Genomic DNA, 17464 nt, shown 5'->3' with positions numbered 1-17464 from the left:
CAATTCCGCTGAAAGAAATGGCTGCTTTGGAGGGTGGATCCTATGGCATTATACTCTCCTAAGACCCCTCCCCAAAACTCATCCTCACCATGCTCCACCCACAAAATCTCCAGAAATTTCCCAACCGGGAGCTGGCAACCCTAGCACTCTCAGCCATCTGCCCCACACTATTTGGCATCTGAGAGCCATTTGTTCAAGCAGTGGTGGTTCTGTGTTTAACTGAATTCCTTCCATCTGCATCTCCCTCCCAGCAGCATGCCTGGGTTGTACAACTGGATGCCAGTCCAGCCTGAAATATGGCGTTCCTTATGAAAGGTTCTGGAGAACATGAATCTTGCAAGACATCGTTGATCATATTGATTTAAACTACGTAATCCACCTTGAGCCTTGGATTGCTAGCTTCAGATTGGGAAATTCCTAGAGATTTCGGGATGGAACCTGGGGAAGGCTGGGTTTGGAAGGGGAGGGACCTCAGTAGAGTATAATGCCATAGAGTTCACCCTCAATAGCAGCCATTTTTTTCCAGGGGAATTGACCACTGGACCCTTTTTATTGTAGTATTTGTTCATGCAACCTTGCAATAGGCTCATTTAGATGCAAGGCATCTGTAATAAAACAAGAACGTTGTTTAATACGTCATGTCAAATTGGTTATGTGTTCTGTTTCAGCATTGTATCCCCTCTTTATTGGATTTCTGCTTTTTTTTCAAATTTCTATTCACACATGATCGCCTTGATTTACACTGTGTAATCCGCCTTGAATCTCAGTGAGGAAGGCGGACTATAAATAACGTCAACAACTATAATCTCTAAGGCCTTGAAGAAATCAGTTGAGATTCCAGGAGATCTCCAGCTACCACCTGGAGACTGGCGACTGGAGGAGGCCTGAATGGCATGAGGCGCAGCGAGGCGGAGACGGCCCCCGCCTGCCAGCGCAATCCTATGCAGAGTTAGCCTAACCTAAGCCCGTTGAAACCGATGGGTTTAGAGCGGGGTAACTCTGCGCAGGACCTCGCTGTGAGGCTCCGGGCCTGGCCGCGCTCTATCCTCCCGCGGTTGCCTAGCAACGGCAGCCAGGAGGAAGAGGGCGGCAGTCAGAGCCGCGTCACTCCCAGAGCCCGAGCGCCTGACGTGAGGGCGGCGGAGGCGCCTCCGGGCTCGGCCTGCGTGACGGACGGCGGCGGCTGCGATGTGACTCCGTTCCGCGGCTGAGGATGGCAGCGGGGCCGCCGGTGGTGGCGGCGGCCGGGCGGCTGTGGCAGGTGGAGGCCCCGCTGGGCCGCGGCTCGTCGGCAGCCGTCTTCCGAGCACGCTGCCTCGGCCAGCCCCGCTCCTCGCCGGCTGCCGTCAAGGAGTTTCTGCCGCCGGGCTCTGGGCCGGGCGGCGGCGGCGGCGACTACGGCTTCCGCAAGGAGCGGGCCGCGCTGGAGGAGCTGCGGGGCCACCGCAACATCGGTGAGAGGCCGCGAGTGCGGCGGGGCATGTGCAGAGTGCCGAGGCGGGCCTCCGAGCCATGAGCGGAGTGCGTACCGGGCGGCGGCGCGCAAAATGGCGGGAGCCGGCTTGGGAATGCCGGCGCAGAGGCAGGAGGGCTGGGAAGGACGCCATGCGGGGGAATTGGGGCTGCCCATCCTGGACGGTGCCTTTTCAGTCCTAAGGGAGGGCTTCCACTCTTCAAATGTGCTTTCCTGTGTGCATTTTATTTATTTATTTTAATCTCTCTTCTATTGAAAGCAGGCAGAGCTAGAACTTGTGTCCTCGGTGTGCTAGGTTTCTGTTAGGAGGGATTTTGACCCGGGGATGCGTTCAGAGGTGGCCCACTCTGCAGGCCACAAAAAAACCTGCCACTTGAGATGGTGGGATTCACATGCAGCACACATGAAGCTGCCTTGCTGAATCAGCAGGATGGGAGTCCAGGAGCACCTTGGAGACCAACAAGATTTCCAGGGTGTAAGCTTTCGAGAGTCAAGCTCTCTTCTTCAGAAACGACTCGACTAGTGTCTGAAGAAGGGAGCTCTGACTCTCAGAAGCTTATACCCCATTGGTCTCTGCCACTGGACTCAAATCCTGCTGTTCTACTGCAGACCAACACGGCTACCCACCTAAAACTTACTGAGTCATACCACTAGTCTAGGCTCTCGAAAGCTCATACGTACCTTGGAAATCTAGTTGGTTTGTATGGTGCAAAAGGACTCAAATTTTGCTGTTCTACTGCAGACCAACATTGCTACCCACCTTGTCTAGCAAGGTTGGTATTGTCTGCTCCTTGGCTGGCAGAGGCTTCCAGGGTCTCAGGTGGGAGTCTGAAACATGACCTGCTCCCTGATCCGGTGAAAAAGTACCAAGGATTAAACCTGGGAGCTTCTGTATGCAAAGCTCTTCCACTGAGCCATGGCTCCTCCCCACAGCAGCATCTGTCCCAGGCTTGATAACTCAAACATGTAAATGGGCAGGCTGATACAACAAATGTGGGGGGGGGCGTTATATGGCAAGACATTATGGTCTGCTTATGAGAGCAGGCTCCTTAGCTACAGCCACCATTGTGCCTGTCTTGGTGCTTGGGGAGTGCATAATGTAAGCACTGTGCCTTCATCTACGAAAGACAAATTGTAACAGTGACTGTGTATTTGAGGCTCAGAGACAACTTCTCCTCATGCTGAAAAGTCAAAGAGGAAAACAGGATGCAATATATTCTTAACCCCCAAGGAACTGAAGGCCGTCTATCACCTTCTCTCCCAGGTTACAATCCAGTGGCCCCACCGAACCACCATTCTGTTCCTTTTGCAGGGGTTCACAATCCCCACACGGATACAAGTTTTTTTCTTTATGTGGGATTCTTTTTAGTGCAATCCTAAGAAGAGTTACTCCAGTCTGAGCACACTGATTTCAGTGGGTTTAGGCTGGAGTAACTCTTCTTAAGATTGCACTGTTAGTCTTCTCCACCTAACAACAGAAGTTGAGGAACCCACCATTCTGCTCACAGCCCTAGCTTGAGCATATTTATTGCTCTTTTCTTTGAGGAGTGTACCCCAAACTTGTGAAGTCATTGCAACCTCTTCATTGATGGGGTCTGAGATTATCACCTTTCTCTGCTGCTTGTGACAGTCACTGACGTGCTGGTGAAGGCACTGCAGTGTTTATGAAATTTGTGCCCTGCAATTGTATTGTGTAATATTTAATTAAAGGTAGTCTGCTCCTTTGACCTCCCCCGCAAGGAAGTCCAAGGTTTCTGTGCAAAGGCAGGCAATGGCAAACCACTGCATGGAGTTACCATAAATTGGCTGCAACCTGATGACAGTTTACACACAGTCTGCTCCTTTAGCTCAAATCTCACCTGAGCCTCACAGCACATAGAGATTAACTATCTTTCTTGTTGTACACACGTGTATGATTAGGAGCAACCTAGTCGTTAATCCAAAGCATCCTGTTGTGTTGGAACCAATCCCAAAACTGCCTGGAATCCACCCTAATAAAAAATCTACATCACAAATGTGGAACTATTGAGGGTTTGCCTCATTTTTCTAATTCAGCACCCATCTACGGGACTAGCATTTGTTCCATGGATGGTCAATTATTTGCTGCACCTCTAGAACCGCATCCAAGGTGTAAAGTGGCCAGCTCAAGGCATATCTGCACGTGCGAGTTTGAAGCTCTGATGCAATGAGTCTGATGATGATCTCCATAAGCCACAAAGTACCCATGTGCAGTTTGTTTAGATCTTTGATCGATCCTTGATAGGAAAATGGATGGCTGCTTCAGTCTCATTTGTGCTGTTCTTAAGAGAAAGATAATTCCAAACAGCATGTAAAATGGCAGGGTCTACAGTGTAAAATATTCCCTGCTATGCAATAATCAACAGTGGCAATGAGGGAACCAGACACATTACAGGGGAAAGGAGTTTCAGTACCAAGGGCAAGAGGTTGTTTTTTGTACTTGTAATATTAACACAACTCCAGTTTATGAAATCTAGGAAAATAGTAGCTTGGATCAATTTTGGATCAGTTTCCCCCCAAAAAAGTATTGGTGTTGCTGCAGGTATTCAGCTTGGGATGTGTTGGATATGTGCAAATGATCATGGGTATTCTGCTATTTGAGTTTTCTAGCCATATCAGTTTTAATGTTGGCCTGCTCTGCAATGGCACCGTACACTAATCAAACCAAAATATTCCAGGGAGATAAGGATAAGGGGGTTGGGTCATAATCCTGAGTCAGTTTTATCTTGACTGTCAGGATTGGAGAACATGGGGTGGAGAATACATATTCAAGTAGGAGGATCTGTCTTACAGAAACCAAGCACACTTAATTTGCAATGGGTAGATAAGCTCACAAGACCAAAGATGGTAGGGCAGGGGTCCTCAGTCTTTTTGAGCCTGTGGACATCTTTAGAATTCTGACACAGCATGGTGGGTGCAGCCACAAAATGGCTGCCTCGGGAGGCAGAGCCAGCAAGAGAACTGCTGCCACAGCTTACCTTCAGCCACACAGTGAAGAGTCATGTGCTGTGGTGGCAGCTGCTGCCAAGCAGTGTTTTGAAAAATCTGTCCAGCAATCAAATTTCCAATAGCCAATCAGAAGCCTTGTGGGGCAAAAGCACACGCTGGCCCTGCTCACTTTTTAAAAACACTTGGCAGGTGTCATAGCGCCCATGGGCACCATATTGGAAACCCCTGCACTAGGAAGAGTGCCTGAATAACACTCTGGGAATTGCTTCTGTGCTAAATTGAGACCTGTGTCCAGGTTCTGAAGAAATGAACTCTGACTAACGATAGTGGATGCTGAAAGGAATGTTGTTAGTTTTTAAGGTGCCAGTGGACTTCTGTTTTATTTTATTTTCCCAGTTCTATAGATGGTGTAACAACTCATGCTGGTATTTCTGGATATTGTCTATTTGCAGTTACCCTGTATGGCGTGTTTACGAACTGCTCTTCTACCAAAGGCCCCTCTCACTCTCTTCTCTTGGAGTTGCTGGACGTCAGCGTGTCCGAGCTCCTTGTGCATTCCAGTCAGCACGGCTGCTCTATGTGGATGACCCAGCATTGTGCCCGAGATGTCCTTGAAGCCCTGGCATTCCTCCACCATAAAGGCTACGTGCATGCTGACCTAAAGCCACGCAACATTCTCTGGAGTGCGGAGCAGGAGTGCTTCAAGCTTATTGACTTTGGACTCAGCTTCAAAGAAGGGAATCAGGTAGGCCAAGCACCACCACACCTATTTAGGTAGGGTTTTGAGAGGCAGTGCTGACCTGTCTCCCTCTCTGAAGGCAAGGGGAGCACCAGGGAACCAGAATTGCTGCAGAAAGTCAGGTTGCTGGATATTTTTTAGGTGGCCATTTGCCATCTGGATCTAACTGTAGCCAAATGTCCTTGCATTTGCCAGCTCCGCCCTTCCCTAAAAAGTTGAAAGATGGAATGCTGCTCATGGTATATATACCCTTCCCTCTTACAGCTGGTAAACAGATTCTGCTGGATTTTGTATTGTTTCAGAAACATGCAAATCATTTTTGGCCAAGGACGGTTGGCCAAAAGAAATGTGTATGCCATGGAAAGTGATACTTCTTTCAGAACACTTTCAGCTCTGTGTGGAACTAACATGTCTCCAGTCTTTAAACTATTTACGCATCTCCACGAGCCAGAAAAAGAAAACCTTCATTTTCTTTTGTATGTTTCAGTGGTTTTATTAAAACATCTTTTGAATCCATACCAAAAAAATCTACATACGCTTTACCATCACTGTGGACCATAAAATTGCTGACACACCAGGAGGAGAAATGTCCTGTCCCTTTAATAGAGGCTTAATGTGTAGAAATTGGCAGGTAACGCTTTTCATGGCAAATAGGTAAGGAACATTACCTGATAAATAACATCCCGTTAAAGGGACAGAACACTTTTCCTCCAGGCTATTGGCACCCCTAATGGATCATGCTGATTGCTGAGATATATAGTATTTTTTAGTAAAAAATAATTCTTGGCCATTGTTGTGCTACACTTGGCAGTTATTAGCAGTGTGGTGAAGGATGGTGGTGATTAATTCACACGCACACTAGATGTGTGTTGTTGGAGTGATGCAGCTTTTTAAAAGATAGTTTACAAAGACTCAAGCCAGTATACTGGTAAATCTTGTAGGAATCTCCTAGCCAAATGAAAGAAAATCCAGAATAGTACTAATGTGTACTGTTGGGCTAATGAAGCTTATATGTTAAGATCGTTTGAAGTTACGTAAACGAGTGGAGCTGGCGAGTCTTCACTAGAAGTCTTTATCAGAAGTTGCCAAAAGACCTGAAGAAAAATATCCTGTCCCTTTAATAGAGGCTTACTGTGTGGCAATGGACCGCTGAAACTTTTGATAGCATGGAGGTAAATAATGCCTCATCTTATATACTAATAGCCAAGTGGCCCTGATCTGTAGATACTTAAATCTGGAGATTGGAGCCATGAACAGACTAAAAAGATCTTCCTACACACATGAAAAATGGCCCGGGATTGCAGAAAAATCTGAAATCTAGAAAAAATACATGGGGGGGGGTGGTTTTAAAAGAAAACCCAAAACAATAAAAGATGTGCCTGTAGCTTTAAGCAGATGCTGTCAGTGGCTGTTGCTAGGCAACCATAAAAGTTTAGTGGAAATTTCAGGCTTGGTTTTTGTCTGTAAAAGGAAGGAGGAGGGGGAAGACCCTTTCTAGGGTTGTTTGGGCCTTTGAGGGAGGGCTCATTGGGTCCAGGCCCAGAAGCAACCACCGGTTACTTGATAACACATGATTTCCATGACTCACCCAGGCCCACCTGCTTGCTACTTTTCAACAGCCCCCCCCCCCCTCCCCGAATCAATATAGTGTAGTGGTTAGGGTTTCAGAGTAGGATCTGGGAGATTCAGGTTCTAATTGCCATTCAGCTGTGGAAGCTTACTGGGTGACCTTGGTTACTCACACACTCAGCCTAACATACCTCTCCGGGTTAATAATGTAAGCTGCTTTCGGTCCTCATTGTGGAGAAAGGCAGTATATGAATGAAGTAAATAAATAAACATAGATGAAGATGGGGGCAGATGAAAGGTAAGTTGTTTGGTGGGTTTGAAGGAGGGAAGGACAGAGGGAAAGCATATGGAGGCTGCCAGGGAGAGGGAGAAAGGAAATAGTGTGGGGAAGGGGTACAGGAGAAAGTGACATACCCTCTGCAAGTCCTTGCAGGTTCCTCACCATGCAGCTGGGCCCAGCTCAGCCAGCACCACACAACTGGTCCATGGGGGAGAAGTTGCCGGCAGCGAGGGGTGAAGATGGGTAAAGCAGAGGTAGGTAGAAAGGAAAGAAGGAAGCAGGAAAAGAGGGAGAGGCTATGGGAAGGGAAGGACATTGTGGGGAAGGGGAAAATGAGATTCTCCCCCCCCCCGGCAAATCATTGAGGGTCCCCCACTTGTTAAGCCTTTATTTAAGCGACACGTTTTTTTTTCTCCAGGCAGTTGGCAACCCTATATGGGGTGGAGGCTTCTAATAAAGACTTCTGGTGAAGTTTTACCAGCTGTATTCCTTTAGAAAAATTCCAACCATCTTAATAAATAAACTTCATTAGTTCCTGTAACTTCATATTCATTATTCTTCAGTCCACCTCATTAATAACATACCCATTACTGTTCTGGATTTTCTTTTACTTAGTTATGTAATCAAGAATCTCATTTTATAGACAAGGAAATGAATCTGTGGAATGTCCAGCAACTTCATGGCCTGCAAGTTAAACAAGCTCTTCTAGGTCAAGGTTTTCTTAACGCTCCAGTAATCTTGCTGTTGATCAGACTTCAGTGATGAAGTCAGAACTGGAGATCTGGATAGTAGTATGCTGGGCCCTGTCTTTGGATAAAAAGCATGGAAGTCAAAATCCAGAGCATGGTGAATTGAACGCAGCAGTAGCAGATAACAGTGTTCAGCTTCTCAGAGATTTCCATTTGCAGCTCCTTCATCCTTGGCAGCTGGTTCTAAATGGTATTGATAAATTTGTTAAGGTGGTTTCTTTCTGAGGTGATGCTCTCCGTAAAACTTTTCCACTCATCCTAGTTGTAAACTGTGGGGTTGAAAATAATGAGGTCTCGCTTTTAGGGATCCACACACATCTCTTTCAGTCGGCCTCCTTCAAGGGAAAGTTCATCTGTTTCTCACTTAATTTAGCATTTGAGGATATCCACTTGCAAACAAAGCTCCCCTTTCAGATTCTCTTGAAAAGGATAACCCCATTTTGCTAGGAAGAGGATAACTTCAAAATAGCTCCTTGACAGATTGTCGAATTAATTCAAGGAGGAGGCAGCAATGCAGTGCTGATAGTCTGATTGTCCTTTACCTCCTTTTACCATGAGAAGAAACTCTTAAGCGGGCAGTCTGCCTAAGGATCCCTGTTCAAGAGAAGCTAACGTATCCTTGCAAAAATCAATAAGTAATGCTTGGTTATGAATTAACATCCTAAAAGAATCAAAAAGAGTCCAGTAGCACCTTTAAGACTAACCAATTTTATTGTAGCATAAGCTTTCGAGAATCAAGTTCTCTTCGTCAGATGCCTGATACAGAGACCAGTCTCTGTATCAGGCATCTGACGAAGAGAACTTGATTCTCGAAAGCTTATGCTACAATAAAATTGGTTAGTCTTAAAGGTGCTACTGGACTCTTTTTGATTTTGCTACCACAGACTAACACGGCTAACTCCTCTGCATCTTAAAAGAGTTTTTGATTTTCTGTAGGATGTGAAATATATTCAGACGGATGGGTACCGGGCTCCTGAGGCTGAGCTGCAGAATTATCTGTCTCAGGCTGGACTACAAGGTGGAACCCAATGCACTTCTGCTGTGGATCTCTGGAGTCTAGGGATCGTGTTGGTTGAGATGTTCTCAGGGATGAAACTGAAACACATTGTCCAGTCTTGGGAATGGAAGGTGAGTAGTGCACTTGGGAGAGTCGTTGGTTTGCTGTTGAGGTTTTAATCCTCCAAGAAGACTTCTTTAGGTTTGGTGGGAGTTTTGGAGCTTTAAAAACTGCCTCTTTTGAGGGAAAGCAGCATCCTATATTGCTTGAATTTCCCTTGCTGGCTAGATGAAATATTAACATTTTTGGCATGCCTGACGGGAGCAAAGGGAAGAGCAGAAGGGGCTCTTGGCCTAACAAAATCATGGGGCTAAGAAGAAGCAGGTCATCATATCCCAGCCACAATCTTCCACTCATTAGGCCCCGGTATATCTAGCTATACCTAGCTGCAGTGAACTGCCATAGAGTAATAGTGAACTGTCTACACTACATCTAATTGCTTGCAAACTGATTGAATCCAGTTGCTTGCAAACTGATTGCCCTGAAGTTTCTTTTTAAGTTGTGGTGGTAAAGTTCACTGCTTTCCTCTCTCCCACTCCAGTCCTCAGAGCCCCCTGAAATTTTGTTCCAGGGGGTTAGCAGACCTTCCAAGTACAATGTAGGGGTGGGGGGGGGTCTGAAGCGGGAAGGGGGAGCGAGCAAATGTCACTACCCTTTGCTTAAGAAAATTTGTGCACTTAAGTTTTCTTATCTTGGTCAAATCCCCCATGATCAAATTTGGTCCCCCATCCCCAATGCCAGATATTTTAAACCAGTGAATTAAACTGCATGTTATAACAGAGAAAAGGGGGTAAGAGACGCCAACGCAGCCTGCTAACTGGAAACAAACAAAGCATGGAGCTAAACTTACATACTGGCACTTCCTATTTATGCTTCCCATTTAGAGGAGCTCAGAGGAATTGGGGTTCCCCGAATTGGAGTGAAGGTTCTGATTACTGGAAGAGAACTAAACGGATGGGCTAAAGAAAAAGTGGCAGCAGGGATTACATAGGCTCATTTTAGAACTGACATTTCTATAAAGCTGAATCTGTGCATTTCATTTTCACATTTTCTTCTTCTGTGCCCTATTGGAACTGTTTTCACTGAATGTACTAACTGTTGTTCATTACTGTACCTGCTTGGTAAATGTACTACCTGTTGATTGTATTGTATTTCACTTGCACTGCGTGATCCACCTTGGATCTCAGTGAGAAAGGTGGTCAACAAACAAACACACATACATTGGGGGGACCTATGCAGAATTGTTCTCTCAGTGTGTAGATGGATTAAGAAATGCTCTCCTATAATGCTGGTGAACTATGGGGCTAGATGAATAGGTAGGTAGGGGGTAGGGCAGTATATTTACCTTCTTTTTCTGTGCTGTATGGGAGGGTATGGAAACAGAAATTGGGGTGGGGAGGGGATAAACACCTAATAGCACGTATCCAGTGACCCTAATTTCAACCCCTTAAGTTACCATAATTGTTTAGGGAATCTTCCCTCTTCACAGTTTTAAGAGTACTGAGGTAGGTGGTGAGGTATGTTTGTGATTAATTAGATTTGGAAGAAGCACTTTTCCTCCAGTCTGAATTAATCATCCCACCAAGGGTCTACTACCTTTCAAGAGGTCAGAGTTTATAGCAACCTGGATTGTTAGGGCTGGGGGATGTACACCTCATGGCACTTATCTAACAATCCTGATAGTCTCTTCTTGGATACTGTAATGGTCCCAAGAAGACCAGCTAGACTGCTGACCTCTTTGCTCTCTTAGTAAATGGATTCTTGCTTGTTCTAGGGTGTGGGGTGAACACAGCATGGATTCTTGTTTAGGAGGTAGCTTTGCTGGATACTGAACATCCACATAATGTGTTGTGCACAGAGAGTCCTGCTGAAACAACATGAAACAGACATGGATGCTGAAAACCTGAGACCTGCTGCATAAACTATACCAGTAACAGACAGGGTCTGTGACAGCTGTTTTTCTGTACACACTGGTTATTAGGAGTACCTATTTTCCTAAGACACTTTTTTTCTCCTTTCCTTTCTAGGCAAATAATGCTGCCATTATTGATCACATTTTTGTCAGCAAAAGTGTGGAAAATTCAGCCATCCCAGCTTATCATCTCCGAGACCTCCTCAAAAGGTATGCTGCTGACCCTAGGGTTCCCAGTCATTTGTTGGCAGCAGGCGATATATGGAAGGGGGGTAGGGATAAGGTAATGATGTCATGCCATTGATATGATGTCACTTCTGGGTTTGCACCAGAAGTGACATGAAGACTCTTGCCTCCTCCACTCCATATTTTTCTCCTGCTGAGTACAACAGGCAGATGTCAGGTGGATTCCTGCCTAGCTGGGCTTGTTGAAAGGAAAATGATTTAGGGGGATTACAGCTTACAGTTCTAGATCAGCCTCGCTGTCAGTGCAGTGCTCCCAGTGGAATATACTTCCTGCAAAAGATGTGGGGATCTTCAAGAGCCCATTTCCCATAAGCCATCTGTCAAAGGTGGTTTAGCTACAAAACGGCTTGTAGTCGATTGGCAGATAGATGAACCATTGGATCAGCTGCAGTTTCTGTGCTATGATTTTAGAGATGGCTTGGGCAGATTGGTTGGGTTAGGTTTTTTTCCTGGCTGCTGGCTAAAGCCTGAACTAAACAAGATGTTTTTTCACGTGTCAGGTAGGGGTTCTCTTGATCCAATTCACTTTCTCCGCAGCCCAAAGGCAGCTGCAGGGGATGTATTTCTCCAAGCATTTGAAGGCCAAATTTGGATTGGGACCAGGGCACAGTAGGGAGAAGGGCTTCAACCCCCCCCCCCCCCGGCATAGTTTTCATGAGCTAAATTGGGCGTGGAGTGGGTGTAATTTGCCTTGTTACGGGGCTACATAAATCAGGTTGAGAGAACCTTGACTCGTTTATGGATCAGTTTCTGGTGTTGTTTGGACCTGAGCTTCTACGATACAAATTTGTTTGGGGGGATGAAATTCAGTAGCTGGTAGCTTGGAATAAAACTCATCCAGAGACTCTAAGGCAGTGCTTTTTAAATCTGAAATCTGCTGTCCTCATTATTATTGCATGGTTCTTCCATTTATTTATTTATCTATTGGAATATTTATTTGCCACTTTCCCATCACAGTGGCTCAAGACAGCTTGCAAAAAACATCTTGCATTTGTGGTGGGCTTGCATTTTAAAATAAAGAATGCCTTTGTTTTCTAGCATGCTTCATGAGGAGCAAGAGAAAAGAGCTACTGCTGCAGAGGCATTGTGCAGTCCCTTCTTCAGCATTCCTTTCGGTAGGTTGTATAAAATTTAAAGTTTTTATAAATAGCCTGTGTTTTAACAAAAAAAATCTATCCCGTATCTTTCTTCTTGAGGTAGCTAACAATCTTCAATTTTTGAACAACTGTTTTGCCCATACAAGCCAGTTTTTGGACTCGTGGTCTCTTGGGGGCACATTTGTTAGTCCAGAGTGTTTTTTTACATGTGCATGCATGTGTACACTCCCCCCCCCCTTCTTGTTTCATTGACGTCCCAAATCACGACTTAGTGACCTCTCCAAACGCGCTGGAGCCTTGAGGCACTTTAAAGACTAACAGATATACTATGGCATGAGACTTTGTGGCAAAAAATGCATCATTTTGTGAATGGGGCTCCAGAGATTATGTGCCATGCAGTAGTTGAACATGGCTATCCTTTTGGCATTGGTAACTCCACCAAAAGGTCTGAACAGTTTGACCAAACATAATTAAAAGAGTTGAGTCATTTGTGCATGATGGAAAGCATGGTGGAAAACCGAAGGTGGCTTTAGTATACTGAGGTCAGGGTTGACAAGTTCTAGCTACCGTATCCAACAGTTGCTGTCTTCCTTTGTTAAAATAACCTGCTCTTTATAACTGTATGCCGTTTACAGCTCCTCACATTGAAGATCTGGTGATGCTTCCAACTCCTGTGTTAAGGTTGCTAAATATTTTGGGTGATGCCTCACTTCAAAACGACAAAGAATTTGAAGGTTCGTATTCTGCCCTTTTTCATAAAGTTCCTGATTCTGAGGCGTACTTTTCCAGAAGAGAATTCTCCTGCTTCAAAAGCAGGGTGATACGGGTTGGGGGTGGGTGGAGCAGATAATTTCTGTGCAGGGATGTTCAAGGAATAGCCAGACGACAAAGTAGGCATGTTTGCAGACTTTTGAATAAAAAGCTTATGGAAGAAAGGCCTGCCTAGCATGAGACTGTTAGCCCACCCATGGTCCAAACTGTGTTTCCCAATATCTGCTCTTGCCAGTGCTCCTGCTGTCTGTACCAGAGGGATTCAATCTGTCATGGGTGCTGTGTGGTGAACGTGTCTTCTGAATTGGCCCCTTCCGTGTATATCTAATATGGGAGGGTCATAGTATACTGCACCATATTTGGTGTGGGTCAGTGATATTTACTGTGTTTGCTGTTGCTTAAAGCAATATTGCTTTTTCCCCCCAGTATCACTGCTGGGAGCACATGGGCTACCAAGCACACAACTCTGAACTTACACTTAAATAAGCAGCCACGGGTACAGGCAGGATAATTACACTGGAAACTGCTTTTAGAATGGGGTGTGTGTGCCTATAATTGTTTTGAGCATATCATTTTCATTATCATATATTGCCTTAATTGACTTTTGTATCATGCTGTTTCTCCGAGGATCTTAGGTAGGTCAGGGGTCTAGTCTCTTAACCACAGAGCTATTTTAGATGGAGAAATAATTATTTTGCCCAAGGCCAGTTAGTGAGTTTCATTACTGAATAGGCATCTGAACGTGGGATTCCTGTGTTCAGAGATAATGCACGTTGTGTTGGATCCCACTGTCATGCGCACTTAATTGTGGGGCCTAATTGAGGGAGACTCTCTCCCTCTAGAGGAAGGCGCCTTGCAGTAGAGAAAGGCTCACACTTTGCTGAGAAGAGCAGTAGGATCCAACCCATCGGCTCTTTGCTTAGCATCTAACGCTGTACTTCTGCTTCCACAGATATAGTGGATGATATCAGAGAAGAATGTAGCAAATACGGGCAGATAGTTTCCTTGTTTGCTCCAAAGGAAAATCCAGGCAAAGGCCAAGTAAGTTCATGGGGGAGGGGTGTAATGGGCTTTAATCTTTTGTTCTGCTGTTGAGTGTTTGTCAAGCGCCATCAGGTTGCAGCCGATGTATGACGGTCCCTTAACGGTTTTCAAGGCAAGAGATGAACAGAGGTGATTTGCCGTTGCCTGTCTCTGTGTAGCAACCCTGGGTTTGATGATTTCCCATCCAAGTACTAACCAGAGCCAGTCCTGCTTTGCATCCAAGATCTGAGAAGATCAAGCTAGCCTGGTCCATCTGGATCAGAGCGCTAATATTCTGACTTGTGATTTTAAATTAAAACTATTGAATGATACACTTGCAGAAGAGCATTTGGGGCTTTCAGGAAAGGTCATTCCAAAGTAGGTTTGGGGACAGCCGCAGTGTGTGCAGAAGCCCACAAAGATCCCACTGCAGTTGGGGTGGGGAAGACACTATGTGGAAGCATCCCTGGAGTCTGAATCTGCGTGCCCCTCTTCTCATTTTTTAGTTACCCCAATCTCTTGTCCGTTCTGGAATAAGGTGTGTGGTGTTGGATCTGTATGCAAAATGCCAAGGAGATTAAATACGCTCCCCCCACCCTGTCTCATTTCAGGTCTTTGTTGAGTATGCAAATGCTGGCGATTCCAAAGCAGCCCAACGAGCCCTAACCGGGAAGAGGTTTGATGGCAAGTTTGTCGTGGCCACCTTTTACCCACTGAGTGCCTATAAGAGGGGATATGTTTACCAAACTGTGCTTTAGTCTGAAACAGCCATCCAGGAGAGATGAGCATCCCCCGCCTGCCTGGCTTTGCCTGAGTGGTTGTCTGTCTCCCCACCCCCAAGAGATGGAACCTGTGTCCACTCTTCCGTTTTGTGATTCACAAAAGCAACCCAGATATGTTAGTTTTTTGTTTTGATGAATGCCAAATCTGCCTGCCCCTTTTCCTCGGTTAACTCTGTGGTAACTGGAATACTAACTGTGAAATGGAAGCATGAAATTAAAAACAACCAAACATTTAGTATCCCCATAGTGGTGATGCTTAAGACACCTCAGAATCAAGAAGCACGGACAGGTGATGTGGAAGGTTGCTGTTGTCTTAGAGAGTCAGCAGAGCGTCACTGGAGCTAGCCCCCAACAAAGGGACAGTGAAATTTGCTTCTTCTGCTATTGAAGAACAAGACTAGAAACCCAGGCCCAGCCTTCCATGCTTGTCCTGAGCCTGCAGGGAGCCTCCGCCGAGCATTCTTGTGCCAGTAACCGCAGAACCATCACGTTAGAAAAACGTCTTATTCCAAGCACAGAACTTCTGTCCTAAATACCTTGGGTAAGACGTAGGTGCACTTTGCTAGGCAGAGGCTAAGACTGAGGAGTAGCCAGTGAAGGTATTGCTTGCACTTATAGGGCTGGATACAGCAGAGGATTTCCACAGGTGGAAACGGGGTTGATTTTTGCAGACTCCACCCCCTTGCCCTACTGCAGCAGTTCTTGAGCTCTCCCCTCATTGCTATTCTTGAGGGTCCCTTGACATTAATGTTGCGGGAGACTTTTGAGGCTGCAAAAGAAAAGGGGGAGGTGAGAAACTTGCGCTCTGCTGATGGAAATCCCTTCTGCCCACAGAAATTTCCAGTGGATCCCAGCTGTAACTTCTAGCCATTTCTTGTAATGTGCAGAGCCAAGGCTTTTTAGTTAGGTGTGGGCTTGTAATAGAAGTCTGTAGTGTCTCTAAAACACTTCTTTAGATGGAGACTTTATTTTCAAGGTGATCCTGGCTTGTATGAGATCTTCCTGGTGTTACCTTTGTTAGCCAGGCAGACACCTACATCAAGAATTTCGTTCTGCTCTAGTTTGGCTCTGCCCAGATGTCTGCATTGTAGATACTTTCCAGACAGTGGAGGCACCCTTGCCATGCAGCAAATGGAATGCCTCTAATCATCTTGGCTGAGTTCGTTGCTTTCAGAAGAATTAATGCTTCTCAGATGATCAGATGTGGAGCCATGGGAGAAATTTATGTACAGAGCACACAAGAAGATGTGGTGGGTGCAAATACAATTTGTCTTATGCCAGTACGAAACAGAGAGGAGCAAGAATGGGTGAATTTGAGTATGTTGGCTTGAATATGAGGTTGGGCAGAGGAGTTCAGGGGCTGCTGCTGGGGACAGTTCCCGGCCTCGTGGGCAGCTGCCAGGGAGCAAGGAAGACAGCAAGCTTCTTGGGAGCAGAATACTGTTATTTAAAATATTTACTCAGCTGCCAAGACAGGACTGAGATTCTCAATAAGAGGGCCATCGGGCAGTAAATTTGATGAAAGCGCTGCCATGTTGCCCTGATCTGGTACTGGCTTGAGCCATGGTAATAAAATCTTTACCGGTAGTGCTGGCAGCAGAGGAAGGATCTTTTATTTTGAAGCTCTGGTCAATCACCCTTTGGCATATAATTTCAAAAACTACGTGTTTTAAAGCTTGTCTTTGCCCTTTGAAAGTCCTAGAAACTTTTGAAATTAAGTTTGAGATTCAGAGGCTGCTGAATTGTGCACTGTATCCCAAATTCCACATTTGCTCGGTGGAGCCATAAATATATGCAGCACGCATAGTCCTGCTTTGGTAGGCTTCTTTGATGAAAGATGACCATCCTTTTGCAAAAGCCAGGAACTACTGAGCCTCACTTTTGAAATCTTTCTGCCTCATACTCTGTGATGCACTCCGACATGTTGGTTTGGCTCTTCCCTACACCTTCGGGTGTCTCACGATGGTTCTGCAACCAGAATCTTTGGCCAACTTGTCTGACCTTGTTCTCTTGCTTATCGTGATCACACACTGTAGAGCAGTTCCTCATCTAGCTGAGGGGACCAGATTCTTGAGCACATTTTTCAGGCAGAAGTTTAAAAAAACTGTTATCAAAACTTGAAGCTTTTCATAGAGTATGCAAGAACAGTGGTTCTGTCTGAAGACCAAACGTATAGCTTTGCACTTTTAACTTGTTGAGCCGTGAATCTGAGAGCCAACTGTGCTCACGGCAAGTCTCCATACATCTGCCCTAATAGCATTGTGTTAGCACTGCCCGTCTTTACTGTATTTGATTGTTTCAGAGTGTTTACATGTTTTCTTTGAAATGTAATTAAATGTCTTCTGTCTAGATTATTTAAAGGAATCTATGCTCTGTGCACTGCTGCTGAGCAGCTCCACTTGAGAAAGGTGACTGATAAAGAAAAATAAAAAAAATGCACACTATTTCTGACATGTGAAATATTTATTGCCTGTTTAATTATGCCCAGACACCTGCTGGTTCAGCTCACGTTGGATTTGCCAGTCAAGAGCAGGCAGCCAGTTGTTCGGCAAGCTGTTTGAATGCATCTGAATTTGGAGTCTCTGTTTGCATGATTAATATTGTTCTCTCACTCGCTTTGATCACATTGTTTCAGGTGCTGCAGATCTTGCCCCGGCAGCATTTGTCTGCTGATGCCGCCTCACAGTTAGCACATAGTAGGAAGGGGTGGAAGGAGAATCAGGTTGAGATTTTTGAGTTGAAACTTACTATTAAGTTTGTCTGTGTGCCTTTGTTGTCCACCCATGACCCCAACTCAA

At 45.5% G+C, this 17464-nt stretch overlaps 1 protein-coding gene across 1 annotated transcript; it reads left to right on the top strand.

The window, feature by feature from the left end:
- The first annotated feature begins 1154 nt into the window (after positions 1-1154).
- Positions 1155-17117, top strand: UHMK1 (U2AF homology motif kinase 1). Its single transcript, XM_054981487.1, has 8 exons — positions 1155-1454; positions 4894-5186; positions 8715-8906; positions 10863-10957; positions 12032-12108; positions 12726-12824; positions 13814-13902; positions 14496-17117. The coding sequence occupies exons 1-8, from the start codon at positions 1214-1216 to the stop codon at positions 14640-14642; spliced, it is 1233 nt and encodes a 410-aa protein (XP_054837462.1). The 5' UTR covers positions 1155-1213; the 3' UTR covers positions 14643-17117.
- Positions 17118-17464: the final 347 nt, after the last annotated feature.

Source organism: Eublepharis macularius, chromosome 5 (genome assembly GCF_028583425.1).
Source record: "Eublepharis macularius isolate TG4126 chromosome 5, MPM_Emac_v1.0, whole genome shotgun sequence".
Lineage (NCBI taxonomy): Eukaryota > Metazoa > Chordata > Lepidosauria > Squamata > Eublepharidae > Eublepharis > Eublepharis macularius.
The sequence above is the reverse complement of the archived record's forward strand: the minus strand, read 5'-3'. Positions and strand labels throughout refer to the sequence as shown.